Source organism: Dendrobium catenatum, unplaced genomic scaffold (assembly GCF_001605985.2).
Source record: "Dendrobium catenatum unplaced genomic scaffold, ASM160598v2 fragScaff_scaffold_501, whole genome shotgun sequence".
In the NCBI taxonomy this organism is placed as follows: Eukaryota; Viridiplantae; Streptophyta; class Magnoliopsida; order Asparagales; family Orchidaceae; genus Dendrobium; species Dendrobium catenatum.
In genome coordinates, this window is record NW_021318963.1 from 1,456,757 (window position 1) to 1,468,926 (window position 12,170).

General features: G+C 34.7%; 1 protein-coding gene across 1 annotated transcript in view; it reads left to right on the top strand.

Annotated features, from left to right (window-relative positions):
• Nucleotides 1–1,228: 1,228 nt before the first annotated feature.
• Nucleotides 1,229–12,170, top strand: part of LOC110095309 (kinesin-like protein KIN-14C) — a gene marked incomplete at its 5' end in the record, with an annotated part of 36,954 nt that continues 26,012 nt past the window's right edge. Inside the window, 15 exon segments of the mRNA XM_020820799.2 lie at nt 1,229–1,764; nt 1,858–2,009; nt 2,104–2,217; nt 2,412–2,673; nt 3,733–3,860; nt 3,969–4,052; nt 4,185–4,262; nt 4,344–4,436; nt 4,529–4,558; nt 8,838–9,179; nt 9,274–9,355; nt 9,437–9,532; nt 9,735–9,914; nt 10,026–10,132; nt 10,233–10,411. Of these exon segments, the coding sequence (XP_020676458.1) occupies nt 1,734–1,764; nt 1,858–2,009; nt 2,104–2,217; nt 2,412–2,673; nt 3,733–3,860; nt 3,969–4,052; nt 4,185–4,262; nt 4,344–4,436; nt 4,529–4,558; nt 8,838–9,179; nt 9,274–9,355; nt 9,437–9,532; nt 9,735–9,914; nt 10,026–10,132; nt 10,233–10,411 (1,958 nt within the window).

Sequence of the window (12,170 nt, forward strand, 5' to 3'; positions counted from 1 at the left end):
GAACCCGACTTGATTTTTGAAACAAGTCAGTTTATTGAACCCGAACTCAACTCATTTCACAAACAGTTTGACCCGAACCGAATTTTTTCAGGTATGGATTCAGACAGGGTAAAAAATTGATACCACTAGGAGACAAGGGTCCAAACATTGTAGTTGGTAGGAGACCGGGGTCAAAAAGATCGTTGTTTGATGATGGAGATCGAAAGGACCATAGTCGACAGGAGACATGGGACAAAAAATCGTAGTTGAAGGGCAGTATTTCGAGAGAACTCTTGGTATCAAGTGGTGGCCCAATAGAACTCCGAGTCTCAGGTTGTGGTCGGATAGAATTGCGGGCCTCAAGTGGTGGTACAACATAAGTTTGGGACTCTGGCGGTAGTATGGCAGAACCCGTAAATAGGTGAGAGATCAAGGGTAAATGGGGAGTGGTTGGATGGACGGCGGATGTTGAATCCCTTAATTGTATACCGTTCGTCAGATAATTAAAGGTCTTAATGATGTCGGAATTCAGTGATCTTGGGCTCGTTGGATTTGTCTTGTCAAGCCGCTCGATTTGACTATAATCACGTCATGTTTGGAAATATTTTGATAACCCAATAAATTGTGGTTCGAACCTTCCAATAGCACTTCAGGTCCTTGATTTGGACTCATTTGGGCTTGGATTGAATCGAATTTGGTGTCGTTGGGTTCATATTTTCGAGACGTTCAGTTCGACTGTAAGTTTGCTGAAATCAGAGTTTGGATGGTACCAATTTTAATTTTAGAAGTTTCCAACTTGATTTTGCATTGAGATTCGTGCATGATCAAGATGATTTTTTGATAACTTATCAATATTATTTATTTATTTATTATATTATGATAAAACTATTAAGAATTTAATAAATATTTTAAATAAATTAAAAAATAGAAATAAGGAATATTATTCGGTAATTTAGGTGCCTCAAATTTAAAATAAGCGCGTTAAGTGTCCGTCAAAATGATAACGGAGTTTAATTTATTGAAAGAGAAAAGGCAAATTAAAGTCGTCGTTTTTTTTTGGAAGGGAGGCAAAAAATATACAAAATCATAAACCCTTGTTTTTGGTTTCCTTCGCCATCTACTGCGAAGGCCAAGCTCTCGTTTTTAAAAAACCCGATAAATGCGTTGAGGAGAGAGAAAGAGACAAAGAAGAGTCAGAGGAAAAGCGAGCGAGAGGAGAAAGAAGAGCGTTACAACGATCGAGAGAAAGAGATTCGACGAACGTCATTGCTGATCCGACATTCATCTGATAACTAGGGTTTCAGTGGCCCAGCTTCTTTGATTTCTTGTTGTAGCTTCTTATTCAGCGGAATTACTTATATTTCGGCTTTGGTCTGAGAACGTGGCAGTCAAATTGCTATGGATCGGCACGTTGCGGCTCGTTTTAATTTGTAACTGTATTATTTGTGGGTTATTTATCTGATCTGTGCCCTAATTTTGCATAGATCTGATGCATTTTTGCTGATTTCGAGAAATGCATTTAGTTTGGATGGAAAAGCTCAAATTTTGTGTGTTACACCGGTAGAGATAGTGTTGGAGATCCTCGTTGAATAAGATATATTGGATCTTTACGGAGTACGGAGCTTTTTTTTGGTAGTGGAAACCATGGATCTCGCTGTCAGTTGGCATGTCTGCAGTAAAGGGATTAGGATGAAATGTGCCATTTTCAATATGGTAGTTTGAATCAGGAAGCGGAGGATTGAGCAACAGACAATATGGGAAGTATTAGTACAGACGATACGTTAGGTGAACGTAGCTTTTTCCCACCATGGTATTCTATTCTTGGACTTCAAAATTCATTTGGTTTGCTTCTTATTTTTCTTTTCTCTCTGGATTCAGTCAAGAGGCGGTCACTTGTAGAGTGGCTAAATAGTCTGTTTCCGGGCCTTGATATTCCATTGGAAGCGTCAGAGGAAGAAATTAGGGTGCTATTGTCTGATGGAACAGTTTTATGCGGAATTTTGAACCAACAAGATCCTGGTTTCTTGGCGGTATGGTCATTAACAGATCAAACTTTTCAAACCTGTGAAGTGTTTTAGGCTAGAAGTAAAGTCATTATATGAGTTTCCTGAAAATTTGCTGCAGAGTCAGAGATGCGCATATATGTCATCTGAGCCGTGTCGGGAAAAGGTCAGGAGATTCCTTTTAGCCATAGAAGAAATGGGCTTGCCCCTATTTGCTGCCGGTGATTTGGAACATGTAAGGGCCAGTTCCTTAAGTGAGAGAAATTGATACATAAACTTTTTATAGCAAAAATAGATTATGTTAGCCACGCCCTATCTTTAAATGCTTGCTTAGATAAAATTTCGAAGAAGTTTTTGTTTCTGCTTACTGGGAATGGTGTACTGTCATTTTTGAGTCCCGATTAGATTCACTATTCACTTTTGTTGCAGGGACCCATTTCTGCAGTTGTTGACTGCCTTCTAGCTGTTAGGGATCGATTAAGTTTTGAATATAGTGAAGGGGATATTCATGTGATTTCCAACTCGGGAAAACAAGCTAGAGAGAAGTGGATCAAAACAGGAAATTGTGGAGATTCTATAAATGCTGCACAAGGAAACCACATTCAAATGGGAAAAAATTCTTCATTCAGAGAAGATAAGAAAATGAACTTTTCAGAGAAAAAGTCTGATTTGCATGTCCCTGCCATATCAGGTAAGGTGCATATTGCTTATACATATTGGCACTTGCACGCTAAGTTTAAGAAGAAGTAAAGCAAAACTTCCTTGCCTCCACGCTCCACACTCCACACTCCACACTCCTGATACCGGACAGACCATGGAGATCAAATCAACAGTGAAAACAATAATTGACCCAAATAAACAAATAGAATTTCTTGTGGACATACATTTGGTGTGTCACACTATCTCTACAATGTTAGAACTTTAGAGAGCTTTGTAGGTTAGGGTTAAACTTTTTTAGGTATTGTTGTGCTAGAAAATAAAGTCTCTACTTGTAAAAAATTGAACAAAATGTAGTGCAAGTATATTGTCGATTTTTGTGAAGCTATGAAGGAGATGCTCGTGAAGTATATCATTTTTTATCATACAGTTTTTTGCAATTTTCAGAATGTAGTGCAAGTATATTGTCGATTTTTGACATGTAGGGTTTTGGGAAGGAAAATCAATTGAAGAGTATTTCCAAATTAGCTCCAAATCTCCTTGATTTCTATGAACCCTAATTTGATGCCATTTTGTCTTGCCATACGTGAGTACCCCTTTTCCATCCTACGACGACTCCAGTCTTAAAACCACTAGTTCACCACCACAAAAGCATTATTTACGTAGTTTTCAAGTCTTATAAATGAAGTAAATCATGTTTCTTGACAGGAATTTGGGATCTTCCTAAATAATTTAATTGGAATATCAAGGAAATCTTTTAGTTCTAACTAGGGATGCTCCAACTGTCAATTGCTTTTAGGAGAAGTTGGCGGTTGAGTTGTACCCTACTTTCTGGATCACTTATTTGCAAAAATGGCTTTGCCGTCAGCTAGTTGAAACAACTTTTTGTGTTGTGACATGGGCGGAGCTAAAAAAAATAGTGAATGTGCTGTAATCAAAGCTGTAAATTTTTTGGACATTAACATCAAAGCATATTAACTGCTCGTAGTTATGGTGTGGAATTTTTAGTTGTAAAGGACTAACTATTGTTTTATACTAGATTTTACACAGAAAATGGAGTTTTTCATGTAGTTAACCGTTTATGTTTTTGTAGAGCCATCAACGTCCTCATTGAATCACGAGGGACACAAATTTCGTGAGGTGTTCCAGCTAATGCAAGGACATTTTTCAGATATTCCTGCTACCAAGTTTTCAGAAATAATGAGATCAAATGGTTTAGATGTAATTTCTAATTTTATCTTTTATGCTTCATGCTATGTACTTCATCTGAATTGTTAAAAAATTCTTAACCTCTTTATAAAATTTTATGGCTTTTCTTGTTACCCTCAGAATGTTCCAACCCAATCACTTCTGAGTGCAATCAACCGTATTCTTAATGACAGCATAGAGAAGAAAAATGAAGAGATACCTCATGTATGTTTCTGACTGAAACTGTGTTCAGACACTTTTTTCCCCAAATTTCTAGATCCTTGAAAACCATATATATATTGTTATATTTTATTACCTGAGCAATCTAATAAGAATATTTTGTTTTAAACAATTCAGCCTGTAGCAAGCTTACTGCAAAAAGTTATGCAAGAGATTGAACGCCGTTTTTCAATGCAGGCAGAACATATTAGAAATGTAAGATGATATTTATTAATCAGTTATTTAGTTATACATATCAACTCTGCTTATAGACAATTTAACATTTTTTATTTGCAGCAAAATTATTTTATGAAAGCACGTGAAGGGAAGTATAAATCAAGAATTAGGTTGATCGAGACACTGAGAGCTGGGACAACTGAAGAAATACAAGTACTTTTGCTTAAGATTCTGTATATTGTGACATTATTTTATTGAGCTTAAATGTTGTTGCTGATGTGTCTAATGTCCATCTCACATTATAGATTGCATCGAACCAACTCCGAATGATAAAGGTTCGTGTCTTATCTACTATTTTTGGATTAGAATTTAATATATTATATTTTATTTTATTTACATTCATGATAAATGCTTCGATTTCTTTTAATTTCACTTTAAAAAGAAGCTTCCCATCAATTGTGTAAATTTCTATTCCCCTTAACCGTTATTTAGAATTTCATTCATTAAGATGTACAGTTTAAGCATTAGCTGTTCTAAGGTGATTGAATTATACCTATATTCCTTGCAAAAATTATGAAAGCGATTCATTATTTTTATGTATGATGGCGAATTCATTTTTTTTTGCTCTTTCCAAAATTGATGCTGTTTGGTTAATGGTTCTCGCTTGCAATTCATGACGAGTTTCAATCCCTCTCATTTTTCAAAAAAATTATTAATGATAAACAACTCTCTTGTTATTTTCTAATGTCTATTGTTAATCTTAAACTGAATTTTGGTGCATTGTCATTTGGTTATATTTTGTTTGTGATGACCAATTTTTCTTGGGTTTGACTGATAAATATGGCGTGGTAATCTTTTGCGAGACAACTATTAGATTATTTCTGTAACTATGGAAACCAATACTTCGTTTTTTGATGTGAAACGTACAAGCATGGATGATTAAATTAAGGAAGTTTGCATGAACTATGGAAACCAATACTTCGTTTTTATTTATCAATTTATGGAGTTTGTAAGCTACTTTTAGTCAATTTTGTCAACTGATGTGACTAACAATGTAGATAAATATAGTGCTCTACTTTTTCACCAGTGTTTATAATATCCTCTAAGTTCATAGAATTCTATATATTATTACAAGATAATGCGTGTTTTAATGTAATGCACATTGTGAATGCTGAAAATGGTTAGAGAGATCGATGGATTGGGTTGACCACATGTTCCGATTGGTTCACCAAGAAAGAATAAGAAAGGTTCAAATCAAGGCAAAGCTGGTTTATTTCCAGATGCCAAGTAAATCTGATTGTTTAGATAGTGAGGAGGAGAAGAAAATGAGACAGCTTAAAATGTTTTAGGTGATTCAATATTATAGCTTATATTCATTGTATAAGGGGGAGGAATGCACTACTTTGGTAGGTAAGGATTACATAGGTTCTCAACCCCCAAACTCACTCTCTTGAGCTATGATTCTACATAATAATTGAGTTTGAGTTCATATTTATAGCTTTTGTGTATATTTTGTCTTTTTTAAGAATGCCTCACAAAGGAATGTGAATAAGTAGGCCTTGCCTTAGGTTCTTAAGCGGATTATGATGTAGGAGCCACGAGTAACTGGGTTTGGAAATGATAGGTAGTCTTCCACTTGGTGGTTTTGGAGGCGATCACATGCTAAGTGACAGACATTAGATGATCGAAGGATTGGTGGTTTTTTTATTCTTAAAAGTGATGAAGACTCATATCAAAGAGATGTGGTGTTGTAGGTAATATTTTTGGCGTTGCCTTTAACTATGTATAGGAAATGTCAATGTGTCTCCTGTTCTATGTGTGTCTCCTGTTCTATTGTGTGGCTAGATTGGTTGATGACAGTTATAGATGCACTAGGATAAACATGTATAATTTTTTGAAGTGAGGGATAACTTCGATCATGGTAAAATAAAAATTTTGTTGAACTTTTTGATGGTTGATCCTGTTGTTATCATGTGGATGATCCAACCGGTATATGATGACATGAAAATGATAGGAAGTGCTTGTAAAAATTTAGGAAATATCTTGGATGAAATCTGATTTCAGCAATTTCAGAAAACCAACGACAATAAAACTAGGATTAAAAACACAAGAACAATTTTCCGTTGAAAGTTTATTGAAAGAAAAGACAAGATACAAGTGGATCTTCAATTGGAGAGGAAGATCCGGCTCTCCCAATTATTTAGCCGCCGGCTAGAGCCCAAACGCCCTAAGAGCAATCTAATTTCAGCAACCAACACATACCCTGACCCTAAAAAAATCACCTATTTAAAGAGAACAATAAACAACAAATACTCAAACAGCCATTTACTAATTCCCTCATATTTGCTGAATTATTTCCCTCTCAAATCAGCCCATAAATATGTCATCTTCAATTAGGAAATATTTCCTAATTAATCCTCTCCAAATTAGCCCCCAAATCCGTCTTCTTCAATTAGGAAATATTTCTTAATTAATCCCCTTCAAATAAGCCCCCAAATATGCTATCTTCAATTATGAAACATCTCCTAATTAATTCTCTTTGATTAAGAACCTTCCTAAACAACTCTCTCTTGATTAGAAAATTTTCTAATTCCCTTCCAAGTTCCAATCAAAGTGGCCAGACGGCGAGTCCATCCATAACCTGTATGGTATTCTTTGGGTTATGTGAGAAGTTTTCTTCAATTCTAATTACAAGAGACAAGAAGAGGTCATCGTTTGGCAAATCAGGACTAGCCTATGAATTGGCATTGGATTAACCTCTTATGAATCATGCTTTGAATCCATCTGAACTTGAATTCAAATTATTTGGACATGTTGATAGCTTTGATGAGGCACACAATGAGTTGTTAAACTCTTTTTCACTTTAAAATCATATAAATAGGCATTTTTAGCAATTTTGATACCTCACTCATGCAATTCCTTCCTCGTCCTCCCTGAATCCTTTCTCTCCTTTGATATTTGTAGATAAATGATTGAGAAGTTATCACGACCCGGCCCGATTAAGCTCAAATTAACGAGGCGGGAAACATATGGTCGTACGGAAAATTTAAAACCTTCATTCCAATGTAATATATCATATCATAATAATCATCCAAACAAAAGTAAGAAAGAGTCACTAATTCAAAACAACATTTTATTTCATCGATAAACAAGTACATGTAATTCTACAATAAAAAAGTGTATTTCATTCTATTACATGACATCAAAAATAACAAAAAAGAACCTGTCTTCTGGTGATTCCCTACGACGATAGGTGAACAGCTGCTTGCTAGCCATCACCGATTAGCGGGCTCTCCTGAAAAGCATCACACAATTAGGGTGAGTTAAAACTCAGTATGTAACATGTTATTCGATCAATTTCAGAAAAACAAGGTAAAGAGACACATTATGCATGCTAATTTTATGGTACAATGCAGTAATAAACTAAAGAAAGAAACAGTAAATGTGTTATGCAGTTGTAACTGGTGTGCTTAAGTCTGTATATCATTCTATATGATCGTTTTACATTTAATATGTCTGTAACATTTTACATTTCACTTTTTTTTTTTCATGTTTTCCTTTATACTCTTTATGCATATAACATATTCATATCTTATACATCCCATGCAACTTGATTTTTGAAAGCGAGGGAGATTAGTGACTGAGAGATGTTGCGGCATTGCATGAAATATTCTCCCTACAGGAAGTGACCTAGTGATGCCTATTGAATATCCAAAACTAGTTGCAAAGGTTGTGAATGCACTAAGAAAAAAATGTAGAATCATTTGCAGTCCAAGGAATAACTCTGGCTGTGGTGAAGGAGTGTTTCAGGTAGATTTACTGGGGATTGATCCTATGAGCAACTCTTGTGTGATTAGACCGACGTACGATAAAGTTGAAACAAAATTCAAATCTTTTGGGCATGTTTATGGTTTTGATGAGGCACAGATAGAGGCTTTACAAATATTTTGAAATTAATTTTTAAGCAGTTTTGGCTTTACAAATATTTTGAAATTAATTTTAAGCAGTTAGATGACATCCACGCTTATTTGTTCATGCTTGTTATATTGTTCCATTCTTGGCATTGATCAAAGAGTAGGAGGAAATTTCATAATTCTCGATCAGTTACAATTTTTTCTGTAGCATCTTAGTGATTATATTTAAAGACTTCTTAGTTATTGAGTACTTGAAGGGTGAGTTGCAAAATCCCATAGTCAAGGTAAGCTTGGCAATGATGGACTTGGAAGTTGTGACCTCCTGAGTTGCCCGGGGTGCAGTAAGAGATGTTGCCTTGATGGACTCTTTTTCCATCCTTTTCTATCTTTTCCTCCTGTATAACTATCTGCCTTGGAGTATCTAGTTCTAACACGAAAATAATCATTGTCTTGGGTTCCAAGCAAATTAAAACTAAACAAATCTCGAATACAATTCTCAAACAGCCTTAAACAAAAATGTCTCCCACCACGTTGTTAATTACAGTGCTTCAACTAAAATAACTGGTAGCCATTGATGTTTCAAAGGCCTTTCTTCTCAAATGTTATCCATCACTTTGTTACTTAATGTTTTCTTTATAGTCTCTCCAGACAAAAAATAGGCTTTTTTGCTAAGCTTAATTGGAATAACATCATACTTCAGGGACAGAAGACCCAAATGGAAGAGCGTTGCAAGCAGGTGGAGCAGTATTCATTGAAGTTGATCAAAGAGAAAGAGGATAGCGATCAAGTGATTATAGAACTTAAGCAAGGTCTGGAAACAGCAAAGAACACATATGAAGATCGTTACCAGCAATTAGAAATTGAAACAAAGCAAAATGAAGCAAGATTACAAGAAAGAATAAAGGAGGTTGAACTCTTGCTATCAGCATCAACTAAGAGGATAAATGAACTCGAGGCATTCTCTGAGTCAAAATTCCAGAGTTGGAATCAAAAGGAGAATGTGTTTTACAATTTTATTTCTTCTCAACTGCAGTCAGTTAAGGTGTTGAATTATTGATTTATATTTGTTTTGTTCTTTGTTCATTTAATTAGATTGATTCCGATTTGAAGAAAGTGGTTAATTTTGTCTATATCAGAGCTTGAAAATTTCCTCAGAATCCATCAGGCTAGAAGTTGTAAACTCTCAAAGGGATTGGAGGGAAGAAATGAATAGCATGGGTATAAATGATGTAACTTTAAGCATCTTTTATTTATTATTACAATGCTTTGATCTTGCTATTCTTTTCTATGGTTATGCAGGGGTTAGACTTAAAGGTTTAGCAGATGCTGCTGAAAACTATCATACGGTTCTTGCAGAAAATAGAAAGTTATACAATGAAGTTCAGGAACTAAAAGGTATATACTAAAGTTTTAGAATATTAAATCTTTGTTTTGTAAGCAGAAAAGGTTGCCTTGGCATGCAGCCTTTTAACATTTATCCATGTTTGGTTTTTGAAGTCTTTTTCCAATCGTTCTTGTTCATTGAGAAGTGAATGCCCATACATCCAACATAGTCTAACTCAATGAAAGAAAATAAGTAGAAACTGCATTTTGTCAGGAAATATCAGAGTGTATTGTCGGATAAGACCTTTCCTACGAGGGCAAAATTCAAAGTTAACCACAATCGACTACATTGGTGAGAACGGTGAGCTCGTCCTTGTGAACCCCTCCAGGCAAGGAAAAGATAGCCATCGGATGTTCAAGTTCAACAAGGTCTTTGGCCCAACTGCTACTCAAGGTTCTTAATTTTCTTGGCACGTGCTTATTTTTGATTTTTTCTTGGATTATATATTTCTTAAAATAATCCACTGATAACTGCATCTAACGTTCCATTTTATGACAATGACAGCACAAGTTTTCTTGGATATTCAACCATTGATTCGTTCGGTTCTTGATGGCTACAATGTGTGCATCTTTGCATATGGTCAAACTGGGTCGGGTAAAACATTTACAATGGTATAATCATGGTTTTTTATAAACGTATATTTTTTCAATCTACTTTATATAGCAGCGTACCTCTAAAATCTGATATTCCTTTTATTCGAACTTTTGGCAGAGTGGACCAAACATTTCTTCAGAGGAAGAGTGGGGGGTCAACTACCGAGCCTTGAGCGATCTATTTCATATGTCGCATGTTAGGAGAAATGCCTTCACGTATGAAGTAGGTGTTCAAATGGTTGAAATCTATAATGAGCAAGTTCGTGATCTGCTTTCCAATAATGGCTCACAGAAACGATATCCTTGCATTATTATTGGCTTTAAGATGCTTAATGCTAAATGGCTAAAATTGTTAAGATAATATCATTTTGGTGCTTTTTTTTTTTCCAGTGCTTAATGATGATATAACTATGATGATTGAAGTTTTTACAATATAGGTGCTCTTTAAGGTTATCAAATATGCCATTTGCTTATTTCATTACATTTAAAAAGTACATTCATGTAAAGATGGTTATTTTCAATATCCCATGTTATGTGTGAAATTTAATCCTCAATTTGTTGTTGGCAATGAAATATTTGAGTCACTGTGATGCAAATTTGGAGTTGCAGTGGCTGCTATTGGTTTTATCAGGTGAAATTTCCCTGTGCGATTTCCTTCTATGGCTATCTTAGAATTGTAGTTGGGTTTGGCATCTTCCATCTTTGAACTTTCCTTTGCGGGTGCCATAACTTTGATGTTTCCTTCAACAGCATTGTTCCTCGGAGTTTAGTATATTTTTGGGGTTTTTTGGCTCCTTATGACATTCCACTGTAGCTCTGAATTTGATCGGCAAGTTTTTTTTTTCCTTTTGAGCTTCCTTCCATCTACAGCCATGTCTTTCTTGAGCATTGTTGGCTAATTAACTATTGGTTGCCTTCTTTTATCTGAATTCTACTGGCTGTAGCTTAAAAAATGGACATAGTTTGAATTTACTGGAAACAAATTCTAAAAGTGGAAACTTATTGTTTTGGCTAAAACTGAGATTGGAAACTTCCAATTTTTTTTGACTTAGAACTTGTAGTATTCGGCTAGATTATAGATGATATAGGGAAGTTGTTATTTTGGGAATTTTTTAAATGCCTAGTAGAACATTCATGACTAAAGCAAAAATATATGAGTTTAAAGCTGATCCTTGATGTAATCCAATTGAAATAAGAAATACTTGGTTAAACCACCTTGTTTTTGAAAGCAAGTAATAACTCCCGTAATAACTTGAATTAATTAATATAAGCAGTATTAACTTATTTCTTTTCTAGAACTCTCCAAAATAGTTCTCTTAGAACTTTTATCATATGCTTTCTCTAAATCAATAAATATCAAATCTAAAATTCTAAATCCTCCTTACTCTCTCTATACCTCTCCATCAAACCTCTCAGCAAATATATAGCTTCCATAGTAGACCTCCCCGCCATGAATTCAAACCGATTTTGAGAAACATTGGTATCATGTCGTAACATTTTTTTTAATTATCTAAAATTCTAAATCCTCCTTACTCTCTCTATACCTCTCCATCAAACCTCTCAGCAAATATATAGCTTCCATAGTAGACCTACCCGCCATGAATTCAAACCGATTTTGAGAAACATTGGTATCATGTCGTAACATTTGTTTAATTACTCATAATTTTAACATATGACACATTAACTAAATTTCTCTATAATTCACGTAATCTTATGCATCACTTTTATTCAAAACAAACAAACTCCTTCACTCATCTGACATCATTTTAGAAAATTATATTTAAAAGTTTAGTAAGCCAAGAAATTTCTTGATCTCCTTAGCATTTCCATACTTCTATTGAGATATCAAACGTGAAGGGTTTACTAAACCTTTAAGAAATTAACCTTAAGAAAATGGGGTCATCTAAAAGTCTAGAGCGAATTGGGATATATCTGTTATTATTCCAAATTTTAATGTATTTAATTTGACTTTGGTTTATGGATTTGTAATGAATGCTGTTGATGCTTCTCTTTTCATATCCTAGTTGAGAATTTTCATACAACACCTATCAAATAT